A 25,717-nucleotide genomic window follows, 5' to 3' on the forward strand; every position below is an offset into this window, starting at 1 on the left:
TCATAAGGACACCTGCTCGTGAGGCGAGAGTGTAAGCAGGGCTTCGTGGCGCAGACGTCGACAGAGCTTGTTGCTCGAGAAGAAGCAGTAGATGAGCGGGTTGACAACACTGTTCAGCGGTGCCAGGCTCTGGATGAACGTTGCAACGGCGACGGCAGCTTGAGTCCGGGGAGTGACACCGTACACTTGAAGAAGGTCGAACACGAAATACGGACTCCAGCAGAGCACGAACGCTGCAACAGATAGAGTAAAATGCGTTATCCGCTGCCCCGCTCTCCGTTTTCGGATCACCATGTCGACCTGTAGCTAAACTTGGCATCACGAAAGCAGCGCTGAGCCCCTTGTCGCCCTTTGTGAGAAAATAGTGCATTGGGCTCTGCCGCACTTTGCGTGCACGAGTCTCGACGTCGTTGTGCGTTCATATTTTTCTCGAGCTTGCTGCTGAGGCAAAAGTTCTTGCTGATAAGTAATAACAGCCATTCTGAAAATGTAGCGTCTTCCGTTATATTACCACTCCTTGATTGCGATATCACAATAGTCCAAGAAGTGTGCACACGACTCACTACTCCCTCTAACTCCGTCATAATTGTTAGCATAGGGTCTGTGGGAGATGCCACTTCCCCTGAGGATATATATCTTGAGAAGTAGTCAGATAGAAACCATGATATTATTGACTGATTTTGGAAGCCTTTAAAAGTTCAATAAATGATGTTCCTAGTCTAAAATACTAGACATGTGGTAGCTCAATGCTGTTCAAAAAGGGCAAGCTGATCCGTAATTCCCAGCTGGACAACGCCGATTCCCAGGTCACGTGCGACCACCATTTGGCAATGCGGGATGTTAGTGCGATTTCCATTTAACAAATAACTGCAGAGTTGCGCTAATATTTCGCTTTCTTGACTACCGTAAATGTGGCTCAAGTGTTTGTCGCAGCAAGGTTAAATCAATCGTGTTTCGGAAGAAATACAAAACATATCTGACAAGGACCACCTGAACGCGAATGTCGATGGGTCGATTAAACGGAACTAGCTGTGATCGCGTTGCGGCGAGTGCAACATTCTCATGGGCCTGATTTGATTTAGATTTCATTTCATCTATTCATCTATTCATGTACCATAACTGGCTGCTCTAGGTTATGTAAAAATCCAGGATGACGTAGCTTCATCTTGAAAAAAAAATTCCCTTCATGCAACTGTAGCTTTCATCAACGGACGTCACGCCTGTACATGAATGTCGGTACAGCGCTAGATCCTCCAGTCTTTTTTTAATAGTGAAGCAGGGCTGTATAATGTGTTTGTCGAGACCGCAGCATGGGTGTCAAGCGGTCGCAGTGCAGCCAGAGTGTTAGAGCTTGCGATATATGATTGTTTCCATATCCGCCCTTTTACTTAAAACGTGCTTCACAACTAAATTAACAAAGTACGGAGAGAAATAGAACAACATGTCCCACTTTCTTCTATCCTGCCAGGAGCGGCACGTGAGTTAAGGGGCAGGTAAGCTGTATACGCACCGAACACAATGATCAGTGTCATCTTCACCGTCTTGACCTTGGCCCTAGGAATGATGCCTCGCGAACTTGCACTCCTCATGTCATCTTCCATTCCCCGTACACCTACAAACCATACAAGATATTGAGCATGCAGAAAGATTGTCACAGGGTAACGTATCAGACAGTTTTCAACAAACTAAGATTTTTTTTGGCAAAGATAGCCGCCGCTGAAAAATGGGAAGAGGGTGCTCTAGCTAGAGAAACTAAAATAATTGCAAAAATCAGAGCATATATATAGGGGCTTGCGGAAATATTTTACTCCTGAGCCGCCAAACCTATTAAGGGAGAGAACAAATTATCAAATCGGAATAGCGATATTATGCCAGACGTCATGCATGGTAATATTTTTTTACAAACGCCGTTATTCTACGTGATGGAGAAATTCTACTACCAGGGTTCAAATATTTGACGCGAAGAGGATGGTTAATCTCTACACCATCGATGGGTACTTTAAATAGGTATCCGGAGATCATGAACACCAGTTTGCCAGTATCCTTCGAAAAAAAAATTTTACAAGTGCCAATTTGAACCCACTCAGAAGCAGGCAGAAAGCTGAAAACTGACGAAAAGGTTACGCCTGAATTTGATGGCGACGTAGTTGATAGTTGCATAGTTAAGAAGCAGCAACAGTGGTCAGAAATTTATCCTCAGAGCCAAGTCCAATTCAAGGCCATAGACACAAGCCAAGAATATAAGGGAAGAGGGTGTGAGGATATCCGGTCAACGTTAATGGAAATTAACTGTATTTTAATGAACAGGTAGCATAGGGGTCGACGGTATAGTAGGTAGACGGATGAGGTTGCTATGAACTTTGCAAGGGGAGACTCAATTGGCACACGACTGGCGTCAGTTTGGAAACGTGGAATTGGCTTCTCTAATGCGATGGGCGTAGTTATGCTTATGACAATGACGAAAAAAAAAGTGCTTTTTCTGTAATTACAGTTACATTAATTTTCTTTTCGATATGTGTATCGAACTAATTTCAGTTCAATGACGACTTTGCAAATTAAGCACTGGTGTCATAGATAGAAATAATTATATTGTACTCACTAGCACATGAATGTGAATTTGATATCATCACCTTATTCTATAGAAAGCTGCATTTAGTACGTATGCATTAAGAAAATAGTTACAATAGTTAAGGATTTCAACAAAATACAGAAAAAAGAGCAGATGAAACAATAATATACCTCTTCTGTGGTGCAAGTGACGTTTGTGGGTAGTTCATCAGTATAATTCATTGCGATACACTAATGCACAGGAAACAGAACAAAAAAGCACCTGAAAAAACAGAGCAAGCAATGACTACAAATTTAAAGCGGCTTCTCATTTCTTTTCTCCTGACTAAGAGGATAAAACAGGTTTTGTCTTTTTCCTAAAACCAAAACACGAATACTATGAGAAATAAGATCAAACAATTTCTTTTTCAGGAGTTCAACTAAAACTTAGCTAACACAGTTCTGTCCCCTCATATGAATAAAAAAAAATTCACAGCTTTTTGCGACCGCAATTTCTTGATATATCCACAGGAAACGCGTCTGGTGCAGAAGCGGGCCACATTGCTTGCCTTAACTAGAATTATTGGAAGACTCCTTCCCTTGCCTGAATTCATTAAATATCCATGCTCATGGAGCCATTCATTACAACACGTGCCTGTCTGACCGAAGCATGCGCGGCCACATTCAAGCGGAATCACAACGGCCAAATTAGGATTCATGTCTCATACTGAATGGTAGCTGTTTGGGTTCTTTCCGATTAGTTTTCAGATACGACTACCCCAGTTTAACTGATGCTGAAAAGAAAACCCTGATGCTCATTGTCCATCTGTTTTTAGTATATGCGACGCATGATGGGAAAGATCTTGTATGCGCATTCCACACTGCAGCGGTGAAACTTGTGCGCCTTACTACATTTGGGTGTAGAGGCCTATAAGGCGGAGGACACTTTGTTTATTGTGGAGCATATTTCTAGCATAGAAGGGAGGGTACCAAAAGATATAACCAAATCCAAGAGCTTCAACTGCTCGCGTTTATGTACTTGCTTGGTCAAGGTCAATCGCGACAGAGTCACCTCATAAATGTTATAGATAAGGTGAATGTTGACATATGGTCAGTTCACCTTGCAGGCAGTGCAAGAACACAAAATATTAAGAGAGTAACCTGTTTTACCTCGGTTTTAATTGTGTTCATCTTGAAGGAATTGATTTGTCTTATTCCTCCAAGACCTTAAGGTTGGCGTTTTTTTTGTTTTTCTTTTTTTTTGCTAAAGAGAAAGAGATGCCGGTAAGCATTGGATTAAAGGAGAACACAAAAAAGAAGTTTCTTTTCAGTTGCCAGTGCCGGCACTTGTACTGACTGCGGTTCCGTGTTTGCGATGCATCATTGCATAGAAACAGGACTAAGAAGTGCTGAACCTGCTTAAGCTAACTATCAAACAGAAAACAAATTTGAGAGGTTTCACACTGCATAAACCTTTGTGTAACGAGAAAAGCGCCCTCTGCGGAGGCTCAATCAGTTCTTAAGACGCTACTGAGAAGCCGTACCGATTTGGTTGTTTTGATGTACAAGGTTTAACGTCCCAAAGCGGCTCTGGCTATAAAGAGGCGCCGTAGTGAAAGGTTCTGAAAATTTTGACCATAAGGGGCTCTTCAAAGTGCATTGATATCGCGCAGAATCCGAGTATCTGCATTAAAACATGACGCGTTTGAATCGGCTCTCTTTCGGTGTTTTGTTTAGCTTTAGAACACTGGAGACAAAAAACATGACCACCAAAACGACTAAACCCTTGGTTGACCTTGCGAGCCCGTGAAAGTCCTTCACCGACACACGGCAAACTCGGGAGGTGCAGCAGGGAGAGTCGAGCGCCCGCTCTATTATTCTGTCTACACAGAATAAAGGTGAACGTTTCAGAGGACTTTAGCTAGAATAAGTTTAGTGGTCGAACATGGGAGCGAGTGAAATTTTAGCTCGTAGAAAATACTTATCAGGGTTTCATATTTTTGTTGGTGAAGTGGCCTCTATAGCTATAGAAGAATGCAACAGCATGATACTTCTAAGTAAGTCAGGCTGCTGAACATGAAGTACTCCCCGTAAGAGGTGCTTATTGTCAGAGAGTATATGAGGAGCTAACGATGGTCTCAGTCGTGTTAATAACCGAGGTATTTGAACTGGATCTGCCAAGTCTCTTCAAATATGCCACTGTTGTCCAGTGGGGGCTCGACGCTGTGTGGATACGTTGTCGGGAAAAATTGGTAAAGATGGTGTCCACTTAGGAACAGTAGTAGACACATCACAGGAGATGAAATCTGTGCGAAAACAGCGAAAGTATGAGCAGATAAGTAAAATAACGAAATACATGATGATAGGTGAAAGGCTGCTCCTAAGCGTATTTCCCCCCACAAGCTCGGTAAACAATGTTCAAATATTTAGTTGCCGCCGAGATTCACACAATGTTTCTTTTTTTCTCAGGAGCTCGAAAAATCACAATGCTCTAAAATCCTATTAGAAAATGCATACTAACGTGCAACGCTTACCAAGTAATGTAGTTGTCCAATATCAGCAGAGACCTATGTGAGTTTGGTTTCTTCAACTAGCTTGAGAGCGTTTCTGAAACTGCTTTAGCGTCAGTATCACCAGTTACGCGACTTTGCCAAGCTCACTGTGCTGGATGACTTATCAGTCTTCTGAAGTGCTCAGTTTATCAACAGCGAAATTGACGTGGTGCCATTTCTGAATTGATTCTCAACAGCAAGCGATGAAGTCTGCATGTTATAGTGCCACAATAAAAGAAGGCTAGCCAACTGCAATTCATTATAAATATTTACTTTTGGATTTAAGGCGGAATAGTATTTGGAGGCTTTGATTGACGTCGAAATTCAAGGCTATCCTTGTTTTTGTTTTTATTTATCTTCATGGCCTGAAATATTTAAGGTGTACAAACACCTTTGAGATCGCGTTGAGTTCGCTGGTCTTCGTTACAAAATTATACATTCCCCTTCATAGTGTGGTAAAGAAATTAACGTCTCTTCAGGAATACTGCAAGCCAAAGGACGTGCATTTTTGTCAGTCTCCCACGGAAAGACACCACCACAATGTGGTTTCAAAACTTCTGACCAATGTTATTTTGAAGCAGAGAGGCAACTGAAATACAAAAAATCGTCAGATGTGCCTAACACGGCTTGCAGTGTGCGAATGCGCAAGCGACATATGAACTTGAGTAACGAGTCGTGACTAAAGCTTCGCGTGAAAATTGTGGTAATATATGTAGGTATTCTATGGAATAAATCGCGATTAATGACACTGTACAACATCGCACTTTATACTATACATATTGATACGGGGCAGAAGGCTAGCACAGAAACCACAGCAGGTGAAGGGCAAGCGTCCAGAGCGCAGTAGAGCAAGTGTTCAGACAAGTCTCAACGGTTTCATCAGCTTCGTCTTCCTTTCGCGGCACTACTGTTAATCGTCCTCTTCTGCAACATCCAGCAACGCACAGGTCATATATGTAACATTACCCCCCCACGAAAAGCACAGTCTCGGTGCGCATTATGTCGAACTACTGCGGGTGTAGTACGGCTTCAGTCGGGCGACATGAACGATCTCGGTACGTGACATAGCGGACTGTTGCGGCGGATGCACAGGGGTGATCTCATATGTCACAGGAGTGACTGGCCGTAAGACACGGTAGGGTCCTGCGTATCGTGGCATGAGCTCACACAGCCCAACTCTACCAGCGGGAGTCCAGAGAAAGACGAGAGAACCCGGAGAGTAGTGGACGTCGCGGTGACGAGAATCATGGCGGCGTTGCTGGGAATTTTGGGAGGAAGCTAGTCGGCGGCGAGCAATAACCCGGGCGGCGTCAGCTCGAGATATGGCGTCACGAACATAGGAGCTGACATTTACGGTGGGAGGCAGTACGCTGTCAAACGAAAGGGGGGGGGGGGGGGGGTTCGCGGCCGTATAGGAGATAGAAGGGGGAGTAGCACATTGTGTCGTGACGGGAGGAATTATATGCGAACGTTACAAACGGCAAAGTAACATCCCAGTCACGGTGATCATCCGATACATAAATTGACAACATGTCCGTGAGCGTGCGGTTGAGGCGTTCGGTGAGGCCGTTCGTTTGTGGATGGTAAGCGGTGGTGAAATAGTGCTTAATGGAGCAGAACCGGAGAATTTCGTCGACTACTCGAGCAAGAAACCAACGGCCACGGTCAGTCAGCAGCTGGCGTAGAGCACCATGGAGCAGGATGACGTAATGTTTTATTTGCTGATGATATTGTGTTAGTTACATGCAAATTCCAGGAAAGATCACTACGAAACGTTACGCCTAAATATGTATTTGACTGAACAGGTTGTACGGGTACACCAGAGATTACATATGAAACACCAAGAGGATTGCGATGACGATGGAAGTATAAAAGTTTACATTTATATGGGTTAAGTTTCATTAGCTAGTGGTCATGTAGTGATCGCCAGGTAGGGGCGACCGCGGCCACATTTATTTGAGGAGAAGCTGAAGAGGGGTGACGAAGGCAGCGTCCGGTCGAGGCGAAGGTCCCGAGCGTTCCTAAGCTCTCGTGCTGGCGCTGCTTCCTTCTCTTCGGCACATGCTGGACCCGTGCCACGTGAGTCACTACAGAGCTCCTCCCCTTGGCGATTGGTCGAAAAAAAAAGAAAAAGGAAAAAATATGCGCAGTCTAAGCAAAAGGCATTGCTCAAAAAAAAACTATTAAGAATTCTTAATAGGCTATACACATGTTACATGTAAGTTCGTGTCCAAGTCGTAGTCCAAGGGGAAAGCAGGTTTCATCAACGCTGTTCAGGACGTCGCGGCTAAGTACAACGTAGCGGTTGAGGAAGCGGAACTGTTGAGGAGCGTGCGGCAGCACCTTGAATCCTCCGCTTGTCCGCTTGACATGCAATGGCGCTGAAGACAGGCTTTGTGTTCACAACGAATTGGCCGAATCGTTGCTGCAAAGCACTGCGGCGAGCCAGCTTTGGGAAGGCAACGTGACGAAGAGCTATGTACCGTCCTAAGCTTGCAGCACGAGAGGGCAAAATTAACCGTGATGACGACAGCGGCTGTGGGCTGCGATGTACATACGCACGGGTCACTTGCGGTAGGCATAAGCTGTCATGTTGTTGCTGCCTGATAGGGCCTTGGAAAAGCGGGAGGTGCACAACAAATGCAAAATGAGTGCCCCTAGGCTCTGTGGCACGAACCAGAGATGTTGCGTCGCATAGCGCGTGGTGTTCGAGCGAGGTGGCTGCGGAGCCCACTGATGCGCAATCGCGATGGAGGGCGATTGCAGACGATGAGCAGGACGCTTGGTGCGAGAAATCGAGGCACGTGCTGAAGTCCGGTGCTGCTGCCTCACACGGCTCGCATGCCAGCACTTGAATGACAACAAAGCTTGCCACTTGTATAATGGGAGTGTAAGTGACGCAGAGGAGGATGGAACAGCTTAGGCTGCGCTTACTGTGTCGTAGAAGATAGATACGTGTGGGAGAGTAGCCGGGCCAGATGCGCTAGGAAGGAGTGGCAGGGAGCTAGCCGGAGACAGCTGCCGCGTGCTGTGCCCCGAGGATGCAGCCGTAGACGAGAGTGATGCTGGTGAGGTAGCGGATGCTGGCGGCGCCGAAAGCGGGTCTACCGCGTCGTAGAGTGGCAGCGGGCAGTAGTTTTCGCTGAAGTGCGCCAGGACAGCAGCACGCAGCTCATCATATGGCCGGCAACTCGAGGCAGGGCAGGCAAGCCGGCAGAGGATGTCAGGTGGTAAGATTTCGAAGAGGACTGCGTGCTTGAACTGCTGGATGGTGATGCAGTTCTGGTACATCGCAGCCTCCAGTTGAGTAAACCCCCCGCCGACGCTTGCAGGCCGGAACATCGGAAGCGGCGGGTCGAAAGTCGGGCCTTGCCAATATGCCATCCTAGGACACCACCGGGGTGAAGGCACGGTTCTCCGGGTCACCACAAATGTAAAGATCGCCAGTCAGGGGCGACCGCGGCCACATTTATTTGAGGAGAAGCTGAAGAGTTGACGACGGTAGCGTCCGGCCGAGGCGAAGGTCCCGAGCGTTCCTAAGCTCTCGTGCTGGTGCTGCTTCCTTCTCTTCGGCACGTGCCGGACGCATGCCACGTGAGTCACTACAGTCACACCAGTTATCACAGCATTAACCTCACATTGTAGTGTTGATTGATAACTAGGGCCAGTGATAGTACGATAAACTACACAATCGTTAACATAGATGCATATGTTACAGGTAACATATATTGGTAGGTCATTAATGCATATTAGAAGCTGTAAGGACCAAGTACTTATCCTCGGGGAGCACATGACGCCACCGGAAGGGAGTTAGAGAACTTATTGTTTACTGTCACAAATTGGGAGCGATTAGCTACAAAGTCTTCAATCCATTTTAAAATTTTGGGGCCCAGGTTTTATAGGAAAAGTCTTATCATTAAACGTTTATGGGGTGCTTTATCGAGGGCTTTAGCAAAATTAAAAAATGTAACGTCGTACTGTTGATTAGAATAAAAGGTTATTTGCAGGCCGTGTACGAAAATGGCCAGTTGGGTTTCACAAGGCTAGCCCTACGAAACACATGTTGCGCGAGGTGAAAATAGTTGCTCCATGATTGTGTAGGGTACGCTGGTTAGAGAAATGAGACAGTAAATTTAATGGTGAGTTCTTGTTACCTTGTTCTGTTCTTGTTTCCAATCGTTGGGTAGTTGGCCTGTGAGTAGTGACTGCATGCAACAAGGACAACAAAGACGCACATGTGTCTAATGTTTTTCAGTACTTTAGTGTTGATATTGTCGATACCAGCGGAAGATGATAGTTTCATGTTTTCTATCAATGATAAGATTCCTGCAGGAAAGGATATTAGGGGAGGCATAGGGTTGTGAATAAATGTCGGTGGTACAAAAAGAGACGGATCACATTCGTTAGTAAATACGGATGAAAACGCTTCATTAAATATATTGGCGCAGTCTGTATCAGAGATAGTTTCACTTGACTCTTCAGCGATTGAAATGGTACGCGCATGTGTGAATTCATGACTTGCCAATCCTTCCAGGGGTTAGTGGTCAGCATTTTAGGTAAATCGGAATTAAAAAAAGTGCGTTTGGCATCACGAACTTTTTTATGTATACTTTCTCGGCCTCGTAATCCTTATTCCATGAGTTATCAGTGTGTTGTTTTTTTAGACGAGCGCTAAAGGCGTTTCGTTTTGTTTTGCAAACGTTTTAATCTGTTGGGGAACCATGGGTTTTGTTGGTTGCTGTACGGTTTGTATTATCACCGCATTTGTGAACTGAAATTACGTTCTCGTTTTTTCAGTGGCTCCTTGTTCGAAGGACATTTCAAACAATATTACTGAAAAACGAGTAACACCCAAAGCGCAGTTCTTCCCGACAAAATACAATATCCCACCTGGACTGCTGTAGCTGAGGCTCTAAGGGAGCACTTCAGGTGAGGGTCAAAGGGAGTACCTTTGAAAGACAAACAGAACCACCTTTGCAGGCTGCGAGGTTCGAAACTGGGTTTGGGCCTATTGCGGAGGAGGGGCGCGCAGCGGGGTTTACGGAGTTTCTCCCAAACGCACACCCCTGGAAAAGCCGAGCGCCAGGCCGGGGGACGCTTGACCCCATTTTTACCGGTGGGTGTCGGGCGGTGGGTTTCGAACTAACCACCTCCCGCAGCCGAGACGGGCGCTCTAACCACTCACAGACATTAACGCTCTAACTGTTAATGTCCACGGTGAAGTGGACATTAACGTTCTGCAGTAAAGATACGAACCCCTTTCGAAAAATGATACGTGGTTCATACTAGGAAACCCAAATGTGATTTAGGATGCGATCACAGCTCTTACAGTTTGTGACGAAGCGACCTGAAAATATTCATGAAAATTTTGGCTCTACCTTTTTTATTGATATTGCACTTTACGCCTTCGATGCATCCGCAACGGCTGAATTGATATTTTTCTTGTTTTTATATTTCCACTTTTCCTTCGTGTTCAATTTAAATCTATCACCTAAACTGGAAAAATACGGGCTATGTTCTCTGCACATCTCTTTTGTTATTAGCCTACCAAGCTTAATGATTTCCGACCGCAACTGTGGATTAGGAAACAAACAATATCTTTACAACAGCCCATTTTAGTTTATCAGGGTGCATTGAATGGTAATAACTGCAAAAAATGACTCAGTGTATTTTATTTTGAGCTCGGATTTGAATCTTGATTCTTACTACAGCTGCAGAATGGGCTATGTGTATTAAATGTATACACTGTAGTTGTTGAAGCCGGTGGTGCTAGAGGTATCTTTTTTGCTTAGACATCTTTCAATTCAGTAAACTTAAAAGAAGCAATCCATTTCGAGCACTGACTGGTGACCGGCGTTCTTGGTAATATTCAGCGAATTAACTTACGAGAAAAGAATGTTTTAGAAGAAATTCACTCCAACAACGCGCGAAAGAAAACGAACTAGAAGGCGTTCGATGACGCAGGAAATACAGCCGCAGGCGTTGTCCAGCTGCACAAATGTGCGGTATAGTATTTAAGAATACTGACTTTGAGCAACTGAAAGCCCTTGCTTTGTGAACAAGTTCATCTTTGTTTCTCTCTAATGTCCTAATGTCGGTGCGAAGGTGATGAAGAGTTATGTTTTTTGTTTTGCTTCAAAGAGAGCTTGGGCGTATAGCGTCATGCGCACGTTGTTCAAATAAAATGGAGTGAAACCCATCTGCCATAAACTACATTATTTACGCCAGATTTACTACTTTCACCGGAAGGCAAGAGCTTTTCCCATAGCCCTGCAATTATATATCATGCACGAGCTGTAACCGTCTTATCTTTGCAAAGCTGTTAATTTTATCCGCACAAATGTTACCCGTCTCTTGCCTTACGGATCTTTAGTATGAATGCTGTCAGTTTCTTTACCGACCATCAATTTTATTACATTTGCCTTAGAAGCTGCGGCCGTGCAGGTCCCTGTCTTCTTTATTTCGGCTAGAAAGTGATCAGTAGCTCTCGTGTTTCCTGTAATCCGCTTTTCACATTCTCTGTCACATGGCAGATTTTCCTTTCATGAGCTCCAATGTATGTCCTCAATTTAACCTGCACCGTTTTTTTTTTTTCAACAAATATGCTTTTCCTCTACATGCGTGTCCCGTGTAAGATAAACCTGATATATCCTTGTCTGCGTAGTCTACTAATCAACTGTGCCTTACAATCTAAAAGTGTCTGTGATATGCGTTTCATTACGCTCGTTTTTATTATTTAGCTCTCGTGGTAAGGATTTATGGTTGCTGCTGTATCAACTACACTGAAACGTTTTCCACTTTCAGTGCTTTGCTACCTGTTGTAAATTGCTGTTTTTATTATTTACTGTTAATATATTGCCTTACTGCTTTAGTATCCTGAGTATGGTTTTAAACCCTTACTGCTTTGCCTGTCTAGGTTACTTAGTATACTTTGCCTTTCGTCCGCTTCAATTTAATTAGGCAATGTCACCAGTGAATCGCAAAATGCAACAATATTCAGCATTAACTCTTGTACCCACCTCTTCCGAATTCACGCCTTGGAAAACTTTCTTGAAGCATGAAACAAGCTGTGTCTTCTTGCCAAACACCTTTCCGCAACAAACATATCATTGCTGTTCTGTGCTTATTATACGGCTGTGCAGACGGTGTAAATATCTTTAGTACTATTATGTGTGGCTCTCCTCCATAGTGATTGATGTAGATCCTGGTTCATAATGCCTGAATAACCGCTGAAATGCTGGCTGAGTCGAATACTTGCTTCTTGAAAACAGTTTTGGGAGTGGGTTATCATGTATCCAGTTCTCCACCATTTGGTGGGTAGTGCTGATATGGTCTGTTGCGAAGTACCATTTGCGGAATCCTGCAAAATATTTTGGTTCAATGAAATGTAACCGCTATATCTAACAATGACAACCTAACTAAATACCTTACAGAAAGGGTAAAGTAGGCTGATTGTTGAAACTTCTTTCAGCATGTCTATATTCTTCAGGATTAAGAGGATTTTGGTGTTTCTTAAATTCTTACTGTAGTTAAGAAGTTCTGCAGCATGATGCTGTTGAAAAGACTTTGTGGAACAACTCCCCAGAGCATTTCAGCAGCAGCAAAGGTTCCTGATCTTGATTAGTGGGTTTTTTTTTTTGCATCTTGCAATGCAGCTACAATTCCTTTTACTACCTGTCTCCCTACCAGCGGAATTTCGAATGCGTCTCCTCTGCTGCTTGTATTATTGTGTCTGTTTACTTCTGCTAGTAGTCTCTGGATCTGGTTAGAACACCTCGGCTTTTTTTAGCAACAGAAGAAATAACATTGCCTACCTGAACTTTCGCGTACCCATATGAGTTTTTATGCGTATCATCCTTCTGACCACTTTTTGCTACATTCGTTCTTAAAGCATGCATAATTCTTTGCGCATTCTGTTTACTCAAAACGAACGCAGTACGACTATCGATTAGATTTGATAGACCTGCGATTGATTGTTTTTTCATCATACACTAAAGGCACTAATGCATTGCTTAAGGCTAAGGCTTTGCTTAATTTTCTAGGCATTCCACTTTATATATGCCTCTCATCGTGGAGTCGATATCTTGCGCTTTAAGTGTCAGCATTGGACGTGTGGTCATATTGATACGGGGTTTCCGGTGCTAGCCTTCTACCCCGCACCTCCACCAAGATGATACGGGCAAAAGGCTAGCACACGAAACCACAGCAGGTGATGAACAAGTGTTCACGGCAAAGCAGAGCAGCAGGTGTTCAGGCAAGCACCAACGGTTTCTTCAGCTTCGTGGTCTCTCACTCTATTTTCTATCGTCGTCCTCTTCGGTGGCATATACGTAACAATATTACAGTATGAACTGCAATTTGCTCGCTTTCAGAGATCTCTGTGGGAAGAGGCAAACTTGGTATATAAGCGCTCCGCATGTTGGTACTGCACTGCTAAAGGCAAACTCATATACACTAAATGTAGTTTTATTCTGGGCATGGCATAATGTTGCGATGGTTTCCTCCAGTCAAGAGTAAATCTCGTACTTAGCAAAATGCCATTTTATACCTGAGAGCCCAAGCGGAATGGAAACGGCACATAAATATGTGAAGGAAAAGAGTAAAAACGAAGACCTGTTTGCACACCTTTTGAGAAAACGCCCTTTTGTTTTGTTAATTTGCTAAAAACATTTGTCGACGTCCCAGAGAATGAGCTTCTCAGAATAGAAATTCACACAAGCACTCTGGTGCAGCTATGATATGATGCGCCTGCCATGTTCGCACATGCTATAAGAACCAAAATGCCATAATGTTGAAGGTTTAAGCAAAATTTTATCACATCCGAAGAAAAGAATGATTAGGTAGCGCTTTTCAATGCGGTTTCAGAATGTACCTCCAAGTATCTTGCCCCGCTTCCAGATGGTGTACACGATAACACTGTAGCAGGCAGCGATCAACAAGGCTGGCACGAAGAATAGCGAGCAGGCAACCAGTGTCATGTAAAGCTGCCACTGCCACAGCTCCAGCTCAATCCAGCACTGCAAGCGTCCGTGTACTACCGCCTCCCCGTTGAGGAAGACGGACGGCAGGGACATGCCCATGGAGGCCGCCCACGCCAGCGCTACCAGCCAGCGGGCGCGTTTCCCTGCGAAAAACACGGCGTCTTTTGAGAGAAGTGATGTCACATTAAAAGGAAAATATCAGCTATTGTTCATTTATATCTCGTTGTGGGCGCCTTCCAGGGATATATAGAGCTAACGTTAAAACCAACGAAGCATTGATGCGGAAAGCCGGAAATCAAATATGGTTTTGAGTAATGTTATTCACTCGCTTTATCACGTTGCTCGCACCAGGCTGCACCAGAAAACGGCATTACACGTAAAAATGAGTGTGAGGCAAGATGTTTAGAACTGTGTGTACAATTCAGCCTGCATAAGAAATTCCGATCGGGATTACTCCAAAAGAATATTCACCAAGTAGTTGGCCGTATTTTTGAAGCAACGAAAATATGTCAGCATGAAAAGAAAATGCACGCCGTGATCTTCAACGCACCTAAATAGGGCTACGTATCTCTTCGTGTTGTGCTGTTCTTCAGATTATATTAAAATTACCTCCTGTGTCAAATAAAATAGTATATGAATAGCAAGGCAACACGCTCTTGAATATTATCAGCGATGTAAGTATACGCGACACTGAGATACTTACAGCATCCAGAAAAATTCATGGGCCTTGTAATTGCGTCGAACCGGTCAAAGCTCAATGCCACCAGGACATATGTCGACGAGTAGGTGACAAGCACCTAGGGAAGGTAGGGAGTAGAAGATAAGAATAATGGTAACAATGTACTCATCCAAGTCATATGAACTGGCACGAAACGCACGTGCAGTCCTGTTATTTATTTAACTAGCAAACTAATTGTTGTGGTGCCAATCGGTTAATATATACGTACCCTGTATCGCATTTTTATCCTGTCAAGCACTTGCATTACAAAAATTTTCATCTCGCATCGCGTTCTTACGAATTAAGGTTAAAGAAATAGAAATAGCGCAGGTCGCTAAGCTGTGGTAATTTTAACGAAGCTTCTCTTCGTCGGAAAAAGGATCGTAACATTCTAGTCAGAAAGGTAGTTATAATCCATTTTCCTAATGCACCACCCTCAATCCAAAAATGTTTAGCTACTTGCAGTGAGGGTGATTTTCATGAGCCAGAATAAATAAGGATGTTAAAAACTGGCCCAGTTGCTAAAAAACCCAAAAATTATAATCACGCCTTTGGACCGTTTTTTTCTTTGTGTGGCCTGAAACGAAGGATATAAATTAATTTTTTTTTTTAGGAAGCGAATCTGATTTCTTACACAAGAAATCAAAAGGAAGGAATTCAACACTTTAAACCCACTAATCAACTTGCTTGCCTATCTCAAGGGAATCGTTATGAACTCGAAGATGGCCTAAGCAGATTGATACAGATTTTATTATTGAAATGTCAGCTGTATTAAGAACGCGAGAAATCTATTATATTATTTTGTTTTTATATAAATTATTATATAAAGAAAGGTATTTTATATCAATGATCATCGTGAAAGGAAGGCAACGTTCACAAGGCACTTGTGGTTTTCTAAAAAAAACGCGATGCATGCGGGAATGACGTCTTTCTAATCTAAATTCTCAACAACCTTCCAGAAAAGGCAATATTAATCTTATTAAAATAACGCCCATCATTCGCTGTGTATCAACGATGATCAATGCTTCAGTTAGAACAATTATTCGGCTTCCTTGGCATCATTGTATAAAAACACTCGTGCGCAGACTTTAATGCGCTCTTTTAACGTAAACGTTTGTTGAGGCCCTTTCTAAAAGTATTCAAAAATGGGTGCACCGCTTTGCTTTCAAGGAAGCGGTCACTTTTGTTGTACCGAAAATGGAAAGGGTAAAGTGGAGAAACACAATGGCAATGGTGCTAAACACTTCTTTTCACAAAATATTCTTATTTCTTGCGCTGCCGATTTTCCACACAATCATCTAAATTTTAAAATGCCTAAAGATTTTGTAGTTTCCTTATTTGGAACGAAGAACCCTCTCTGCTTGCGGAACTCAAGAAGGGATTGAAGAGGATGTCTGATTATTGTTTCGCTATGTTCACGCGGTTTAACGTCTCAGAGCGACTCAAGCTCCGAATGAAGTCGTAGTGAAGGGCTCCGTAATTTTCCACCTGGCTTTATTCAAGGTGTACAGACAACGCACCGTATACGGGCGCCTTGCTCTTCTCCTGCATGGAAAGGCGCCTTCGAGGCCGGGATTTGGTCCCGCATCCTTAGGTCGAGTGCCCTAACTACTGCGCCACCGTGACTGAGCTGACGGCTGAATATAGAACCACCCTTTGCAGTTCCTTCAAAAAGGCATTGAGAATGATGAGGAGCGGCTGGTGCGCATCTGTTGCAGGGAATATGAGTCTAGTAGAATTATATTTATCTAATTCTGTAGTACAGCATAGGCTACAGCGCAATATATTTCGTTGTGCAGGAAAGCATGTGGAATAATTCCGCATTTCTAGCTCATGATTTTATTGTTATGCATGACTTCTCAGGAAGGTATAGTTGATACAGCAACTTCAAGCTTCAATAGGCAGGCGAATTTTGCTGCAGCCGCAGCGGCTGCCCTCAGCGTTGAGAGCTGTGCAGTGAATCATGCGTTCAGATAAAGATGCATGGTATAGGAATGGGAAGCTTGAATGGTTCCTTCCTCAAGGAAAATGCACGCAAAGACTGAGTACTTATTATTTAAAAATCCGTATTTGGATGATTTGGTTGGTTTCGTTTGTGGGGTTTACCGTCCCAAAGCAACTCAGGCCTATGGGAGACGCCGTAGTGGAGGACTCAGGAAATTTCGACCATCTGGGGTTCTTTAACGTGCACTGACATCGCACAGCACACGGCCACCTTGCTTTTCGCCGCCATCGAAAAACCGCCGCCGAGGCCGGGATGGTCACATGGATGAAGAATTTGGCTCTTAATTTACGATGCCCGTGGACAGGTAGCAATGCATCAATTCCTTATGATCTGACAGTCAGCAGGCAAAATTTATGAAACCCAATTTTGTTACACAACACTGATATTTTACAAGACGCATTATTCTAGAACTGCCTTCTGCACAGCGTTTTTTTTTTTTTCAAAGCCCATAAAGTTGTCAGTCCACAAAGTTGTAAATGACCGAATACTTTTTTAGGTATACTACGAATAACTCCAACATGTTTTTGATTGGTTAAAAATGTATTTGTATGCTTTTTCGACTCCTTTATTTAAACAGACGGTCCACATAGTCCTGAATTCTTCTAACTATTTGAAGTAAATATTACGAATACAATGTAAAAGACTTCCTTTCATTTACCGGTGTTCTTGATGTTCACAATAATGCGCATAGTGTTTTTCGTTTTAAAATAAATGCACTGTTACCTAGCCGCTGGAACTCACAGCAAAGGAAGTGTTTAGACTCACACAGTTATTAACCATACTGACTGTTCAAGAATGATTAAGAATAACCTCCACTTTCTTACCATTTTAACCTCCACTTTGACAATTATACATCACATATGATAATATTATTATCATTGTTGCCAGAACATGTAAAAATACAGTATCGTTAAATTGACGTCGGCGTTCTTTGCGCCTATTTTTATTCTTAGAGTGTTTGCTTTATCTGCAACATTGCAGAGTCATCCGGGGTAAGATTGCAAACCGAAAAAAAGATGTGTTCGTGAAATGAAAGCAGTTGAAAATGCCTCCCTACTCGGTGCATGGCTGAAACACGATGTGAGGGATGGGAGCAAAATGGAAGCTGAATGCTGTAATCAATTGCTTCGGAATGAATTTGTCCACAAGAAAGTCTCAAACGTATTTTTCGATAAAGCCAACTGGGAAGAAATTTTAAGGCGAAAGGCTTCTTCTTTCATACGCGCCGGGTAAAGAAAGTGTGATTGCACTGCGATGTCAAGACAAAAATCGGCTGTCTCCTCAAGGAATCGAACCACTATTCTTTCCACCAACACCCAAACGCTCAAGCACTGCGCCAATCCCGGTTCGTGAGAAACAGATCGTAATTCTTCTTGTATAACCTGCCGTCTAAACAATAGCATGATGGGCGTCATTGTGCATACAGTTGCCAGAATTGCGTGTTGAATTTCTTTCTCCGCCACGCAAACTTTACCATCGTGAAGCCAACGCGAAATGCACTCCGCCGTGCCGCGCTTCATGTGAGCTGTAGCGACGGAGACTTATTTTCATTACGACAGCCAAAATGATCACCTCTCTCTCGACTTTTACTAATCTCCTTGCTCGATTCCTCAAATATTATGTATGGCTTCACTGCACAACTTGGTTGCTTATGCGGCACCTTAGTGCAACTCTCACAAAGTGCGCGACCACCGCGCAGAGCTTTGGCAGATGCGTTCTCAGTCGCTTTCGCAGCGTTGCAGAGAGGAATAAAGGAGGCATCCCAGGTGTGCAGGCCGCCACCTAGAGGTGACAAAATGGTAATGACAACCGCGCGAACTGCACTTAATCACGGGACATCGGGTGATAGTTGCGCGGTATTCGATCAATGCCATTTGACACGCCTAACTATAAGATGATGCATTATCTGCCACGTACCCATACTCATAGTCTCTAATCCTGGGGCCGAGCTCAATTCGCAGACACCGCGCCGTTTCTGAAGATGTCATAATCGCTACAAGCGAAAGGAATCAGTAAAATAAACATTGAAACCAGTATTGTGTGTTATATCAACCATGCTATCGCTCGACATTCGGTATAGGAACGTTTAGCGACGAAGTGTGTCAGAAAAACACTTCTGTGTAATAATTACCACAGTAGAACTAGCCCCCAAGATATCCGCATTATCGCTCTTAAGGGGTCTTTAGGGCCTCTTGAAATTTTTAACTGAGGGAAAGTATGGTTATGCGAATTCTAAACTGGGTGGTCGAGGTTTGAGAAGTGTAGCAATATTTTTTTGTCTCGTATCGAATAGATAATAGGTGCGAAGAACTCAAAGTAGCTGTTTTTGAACAGAAAGAGAAACAGGTATACGTTTACTAAGAGATCTAAGTGACTATATGAATTTTTATGCTGCGCTATGCAGCATGCCGAAAATTGTGCACAAAATCAATTTTTAAGAATTTGTCAAAAATTTCCTGCAATGATGAAAAATAAAAAAACACAAGTGCGCCTTTTGTGCTTCGCTTCTATGGAAGCTCAGCAGCCGCGGCCGGGTTAAACTAGAGAGTAATGCCACCCATATTTAGCGGCCAGAGTTAGGAATTTAAGGGGAGTGGTGGATAATATTGGAAGCTAAGGCGCAGGCAGGGCAACATCTTTGCCGAAGAATTTTGAAGGGGGCACGCTGCCTAGCGCATCTTCAGTCGGGTTCTGCTGAGAGCCTGCTTAGTCGCCATCACGGAACCACACGGCATGCTGCCTGGCGCTCTTGGTTGTGTCGTAGGCAAGACGTCGGAATAACTCACCGATGTTAGCTAATTTTTTTCGAGTACCTCTAGCTGGCTGTTTGATGTATGAATGTTAGTTTTTCTCGGTTATAAAAAGGTCGCCTGCGCTGAATTTTTACTTCATATAGGCTATTTTCAAAGAATGTTTGTGATCGTAATTTATGCTTAGCTGTCGTCGAGATCCCGCATCGTTGATCCTGTGTCGCCGGTGCTGTTCGGATGAGCAGTAGGTGCATATGCAAGATATATAAAAGCGATAAGCCTGCTTTAGGTTCTATGTAGTCATGATTTTGTTCATGAGGTAGCGCCAGTTGTCTACAACGTTTTGTTTTTCAGCTTATCCTCATTCCTCCGCATAAAACGAAGCGCTATAAAGAGAATTGAACGCGGGCAGCAATACACGAGGAAATAAATGACGAGATATTCGTTCATCGAAAGGCAACAGCACGGCTCATTGTCACATCTAGTGTCTAACATTACCTCTATGTGAATCGTAACGACCCTTATTGTATTTCCCTTCCAGGAGATAACATTTTTTGCATTTTTGTCAACATCTTGCAGTTACCTTGTCCGCATTTCCTTTCCTTGTTTTAAATTAAAATGGTAAATTGTAAAATGGTAAATGATTTGTTCGAAACTGACCTGCTAGCCTCACCACTTTCGCTCTGCGTGCGCACGGGTGCTGTCATTAATTTTTTTTTTTCACATTTAGAATAGGACGCTTTGTAGTGGGCAAATGGTGAATGGTCACCTTCCTATAGTTCAAGGGTTTCCTCGTATTTTTATGTATTATGGTTCATTATGTGTAGAGACATGAATCAGGCCTTCCGATACGAAGCACTTGGAATTCTTGTCATCTTGTTCAACATTACAGGGGGTAGCATTCCCTGCAGCACGCTACTTACTTAACCAGCCCTACTATGCCTTCGCATGACGCTGCATCAAAAAAGCGTCAAGCAACGTTGTAGAGAGCACGAGGCTCGGGAAGGTAGACCAGAAATTAATGATGTTTAGCACCTTCATTAGTTTATTTTAATTAGCAATCAAAAATGTTATAACCTATGTAAGCTAACGGTACCGGGTCAGAAGTTTGCCGATTTTATCGAGCAAGTTTCACTCTTCGTTATTTTGGAGTTCCCTTACCTGAGCGAATTTCACCAGCTTGCAGCCGACGTTCCCACCATGCCAGTCGACGGTCGTTTTCCAAATAATATCCGTGAGCACGCTAACCAGCCCTACACCTAGGTCTAAATGGAGGAAAACAGTAAACAAATAATAGCAGCAAAGAAGTTGCACTTAGTGTCTTACTACACCATTCCCGATAAACGCTGTTCAAATAGATATACATGCATAATGTACCAACGATTCTATACAAAAAAGGTTTGTTTATAAGTCATATGTATGCTCCATCTCACTCAAAATTTTATCGAAAAGTAGACTGGGTCACACGTAGAGTAACCATGACATCATCATGAGGACCAAAGCTCACAATGGTGGACATTCATTTATCATTGACTATTCAATTTTCCCTCCGCTTACGTTTGCTTTTGAGAAACAGCCACTAGGTAGAAGGCACGTTAAATGACGCTGCCTGTCTTACTAAATTTAGCCCCATTTCAATTGCGAACCCAACCTCAAGTTTGGCTGTGCGACTGCAGCGCGCGCTCCTCCACAAGCGGCAAATTTTTGAAGCATTGGTAGGGCGCGGCGCTTATGCGGCGCTTGACCGAACTTGTTCTGGCGGCTTCGTGTGCTGCTCGCGTCGCTCGCGTTACCTCTCTTTGTGAGTGCTCGCGCCGGCACGCCGCCGTAGCCTCGCAGGCATGCAAACAGGTGTCACAGCTGAGTTTAAAACACGGCTGGAGTGGTTCTGCGACACTCGAAATGTAGAGAAGTGTATTTGTGTGTTGTTGGCTGTCGCAACAGCTCGCCTGTAGACTTTCGTGTCATTGTGGCTTCTGCACGTGGAAGCAGCTCGTTTTGTGCGCGCTCGCTTTGTTGAAAGCTGCTTGCGCGCGCGCGCGCGCCCTGACGCATTCTAATCACTTTTGGCGCGCTTGAATTTCCGTGCTGAAAGAAAGCTGTCGCGCGCGCACACGCGCTCCTGCTTCTACTTTTCAAATTCGCGCTTGGACGAAACGATGTTCGAAGCGAGTGCGCAGCTGCGATGTGGTTTTAAGAAAATAGCCGACGACGGTGTCTATTTTCGCAGCGCAAATGCAAAAAAAAGGAGAGCTGTTAGTCAGCCATGTGCATTCTGTTGAGCAGATTGTTATCGCGGTTATCGTGAAGGCTAAGGGTGTGTCGCAGGTCAGCGATCACATCGTATGACGTGTAATTTGATTCAAGTATTTCAATTTTATTATACCCATTTCATTAAGGCCCAGATGTTCTCTAAAGAGGGCTTCGGATTTTTGCCGCTGGGTTTGCCCATTGTTGTGCCTGGCTTTTGCAGGACTGATCTTCTTGGGAGTTTATGAAACGGCACACAGCAGCAACATGCTTGTAGCGCCCCTGAATTCCTGCCTTGCAGGTACACTATTAGCACGGAAAATCGCAAGCTGGCGCTTTTCAGTGCATGTCTATGCTAGCTGCAAAGAAACATGTCACTTAACAGAGACGGGCCGTTTGGTTCATTTCGAACCCACGACATAAAGAGCAAAACTAACAAAAAAGAACAAGGATATGCTGCCTCGCAACTCATGCTCAGACGCAGATTGTTTCTTCTTTAGAAAGCATACACTGAAGCTCCAAGGCAGGATATATAAAATGACTTGTAAGCAAGTCAATTGAGTGAACATGTTCGTTTAGGTTTGTAGTGTTTAACGTACACCTCAGCGCGACAAGGCTACGAGGGGCACTGTATTGGAGACCTGTAAAAATTCCTCCCTCCATTCCGTAGTTATTTACCGGGTACGTATATTTCTAAAGACCTCCTTGCAGTTCGCCTCCAGCGAGCGGCGGCCGGGATCAAACCTGCGTCGCCATGACCAGCAGTCCCTAACGTGTGAGCCACCGCGGCGGGGCGAGTGTTTTAATAAAAGAGTTATATACCAAGATGAAAGCTATAGGAACAATGATGTAATAACCACGCAGCAAAAATTTCAACCGTCTCATTTACTCTGTGGAATTTAAATTACTCGAAAAATTGCGGGACCAGTTATTAGGAGCTGAATGCGATTCACCAAAATTAAAACGCGAAAATATCTCGTTTGCAGCAGAAGGGGGTTGATGTTTCTTTGTATACATGTGAATGCACATTCTATTCAGGTGGAAGCTACGTATAAAATGTTCTGAGTATTCAATTGCATGACAATCGGCATCAAAATTAACATATCGGCATATGCCGAAAAGCGCGCCTAAGATGCAAACTAACCCACGTATCTTTTATTAAGCTCATAGGCGCCAACTAGATTACATCTACAAGCTCTTCAGAAAAAAAGCAAACAGCGCATCGAACGGTTGCATGCGCCTTACAAATCTGGGCCGTAATGAAATGGGTATAATAAATATTATATACTTGTATCAAATCTCACGTCGTACGTGATATGGACGCTGACCTGCGACACACACTTAGCCTTCACGATAACAGCTTATCTTCTATAATCTGCTCAACAGAACGCACATGGCTGACTAACAGCTCTCCCTTTTTGACATTTGTACTGCGAAAATAGCCCCCGCTGTCGGCTGTTTTCTTAAAACCACATCGAAGCGTGTACATCACTGCACACTCGCTTCAAACACCAATTCGTCCAAGCGCGAGTTTGAAAAGTAGAAGCAGAAGCGCGCGCGCGCAAGGCAGCCTTCTTTCAGCACGGAAATGCAAGCGTGCGCAAGGCGAGTAGACTGCGGTCAGGTCGCGCGCAAGCAGCTTTCAACAACGCGAGCGACAAAGAACGCGAGCGCGCGCAAAGCGAGTTGCTCCCGCGTGCAGAAGCTACAAAGACACGAATGCCTTCAGGCGAGGTATTCACTCTTCCAGACCCATTACATGGCGTTGGCCGGAGAGGGCGCTGTTCAGTGGCGCCTGCAGCGCCACCCTGCGATACTTGGGTCTCCTATAGTCGTCTTAAAACCCTAATATAATGGCCGTAATTTTTTCGCGTTCATGTAAGCACCGCATCAGTCACACAAAAGCGGAAAGTCTTGTATGGAACGACATGAATGTTTTTGGCTATAAAACCTTCTTCTAGATCACACACAGCACTCATTTCGGCAATACATATACTCAGAAGTTTTCAAAACAGCGTCTCTTCAGAAATAGCAGCAAAATAGTGTTTTTGAAAACGACGGAGTAACAAAAACATTGAAAGAAAATAGCGCGAAACTAATGAATTGACTTCAGGACTGTCATCTTTACGTATTGATAAAAAGACCTTCCAACCTGAATGTTTTGCCGCTGATTCGGTATTAGTGTGCAGCTGCAATTGCGAGGTGAAGCTCCTGCCAAAATGGCATATAATTTTTAAATGCCCACTTTGATAACGATTAAGATTTCACCCCTTTCGGTCAGTCGTATATATATAATTGTAGGTGCAGTTATTACTTCACGCGCGACAGGCTAGTATGCTTATATTTTCCAAGCGGCAGGATTATCGTAATGAGGCTGAAATAAGCCGTATTTTTTGTGGGCTAATATCGCGTAATGAGTTCTGGCAGATCTGCGTGCCGGCGTCAGAATAAATCTTGGCAACTAAATGTCTTAATTGAAATACAAGCTGCATTCTTGACATTATGTGCATAATTGATTCAACTTAAATTCGTCAATGTGAGACGTGAACAGAAAAGCTATGAACGCAGGTTTTACACGAAGAATATCAAAGTTACAAATAATTCCTGAGTAATATATGATTTCTAGAGTGTGATAAAGCCGCGTTCATAAGAGAAACACTATAATAAATATATTTAAGTAACATTTAGAGCGTATGCAAAGTAACGTTATCTGCTGGCATATTACTACTCATTTCAAAGCGTTAATTTTGTCATATCTTAAGAAATATTAACTGGTGTACGCGATGCGTCAAGCTCCGTCCAAGAAAAGTTCTCACCATTGCGAAAGCAAATACCACGTAACCTTACTTCTTCATATGTAAATAATTTGTAGCATTACGTGGTAGTGTTTTACATCTGGTTTGTGCCATTTTTTGAACCAAAGTATGCGGGCGTTATTTCGGCTAACTTTAGACAGGTCTCTATTTTGCGTGGTTTACCATTTATTCTTCATTCCGCTCGACCAGCTCTTTTCAAAGATATATGACAAAGGTTTAGCCAAACTTTCGGCGATTCCCAATTGACCAATGAGCGTTTATTAATGAAGATCTTCCATTAATGCAGTGTTTTTTACTTGATATAAGCTAACCAGCGACATGTGACCCCGCTATAGCAAAAACCTCAATTTATAATATCAGTGGACTAAATAAGGGCAAATAGTTAAAAAATGCTTTCTGTGGAACTCAATTACATTCGACATAACATATTCAAAGATACAAGAGAATGTTTGAGCGAAATTTCCTGTTTTTAAGCTAAAAAGAACTAATTCTCGATAAATATTTAGTACCTAAAAATAGTTCCGTGCAACTATATTATACAATAGCTATCAAACAATGCATGACCTAATGAAACTGCGAAAAGTTTGATAATTTTATATTCATCTAGCTAGACACAATCACTTATACCTATAATTAGTGCAGTCCAATTTCATTCGACATAAGCTATCCAACGATATAAAACCTGCAGCTATTTTTGCCGGCATAAGCTGAAGAGCCACTGGAGAAAAATTCTGTAGCCATATTTCGCAGACAGGCTTTATTTATTTCCTTTATCCAGCATTACATTGTCTCTGTTAGTAATAACCGTCCGCCTGAACCTTCTTCAGGCCTTCAGCATTACGTAACCGACTACTGTACATCGTTGCAAAACATTTTTCCAAAGTATCAAACGTGCGTTGAATTCCGATCATACAAAGACGATTTCCTATTTAAGCTTACGAAAGGTACAGATCAAGCCGTAGGCCATGAACCACTCTTATGTCTCAGTTTTATTCCTCCCTTACTTCCCCCTACTGAAAGTAACAATGTTATAAAAAGCGCAGCCTTACCTGCGATAGCCAGATGCATGATGAAAAAGTTCATGCGTGATTTGCGGCC

The 25,717-nt window shown here is 43.4% G+C and overlaps 1 protein-coding gene across 1 annotated transcript; it reads right to left on the reverse strand.

Moving 5' to 3' along the window:
- LOC146188371 (cardioacceleratory peptide receptor-like) lies at positions 1–25,717 on the reverse strand. Its single transcript, XM_084603097.1, has 6 exons — positions 25,669–25,717; positions 20,715–20,818; positions 14,784–14,877; positions 13,972–14,223; positions 1,511–1,612; positions 1–233 (listed from the first exon to the last, which is right to left on the reverse strand). The coding sequence occupies exons 1-6, from the start codon at positions 25,700–25,702 to the stop codon at positions 1–3; spliced, it is 819 nt and encodes a 272-aa protein (XP_084459223.1). The 5' UTR covers positions 25,703–25,717.

Source organism: Amblyomma maculatum, chromosome 5, assembly GCF_055883805.1.
Source record: "Amblyomma maculatum isolate TAMU_Amacu chromosome 5, ASM5588380v1, whole genome shotgun sequence".
Lineage (NCBI taxonomy): Eukaryota > Metazoa > Arthropoda > Arachnida > Ixodida > Ixodidae > Amblyomma > Amblyomma maculatum.

Excerpts from the sequence above, each read along its gene's own strand:
- LOC146188371 (XM_084603097.1), bottom strand. The coding sequence starts at position 25,702 with ATGAACTTTTTCATCATGCATCTGGCTATCGCAG. Across the intron at positions 14,878-20,714 it reads AGCTGGTGAAATTCGCTCAG|GTGCTTGTCACCTACTCGTC; the intron begins GTAAGGGAACTC and ends TACCTTCCCTAG. Across the intron at positions 1,613-13,971 it reads GCGGGGCAAGATACTTGGAG|GTGTACGGGGAATGGAAGAT; the intron begins GTACATTCTGAA and ends TATGGTTTGTAG.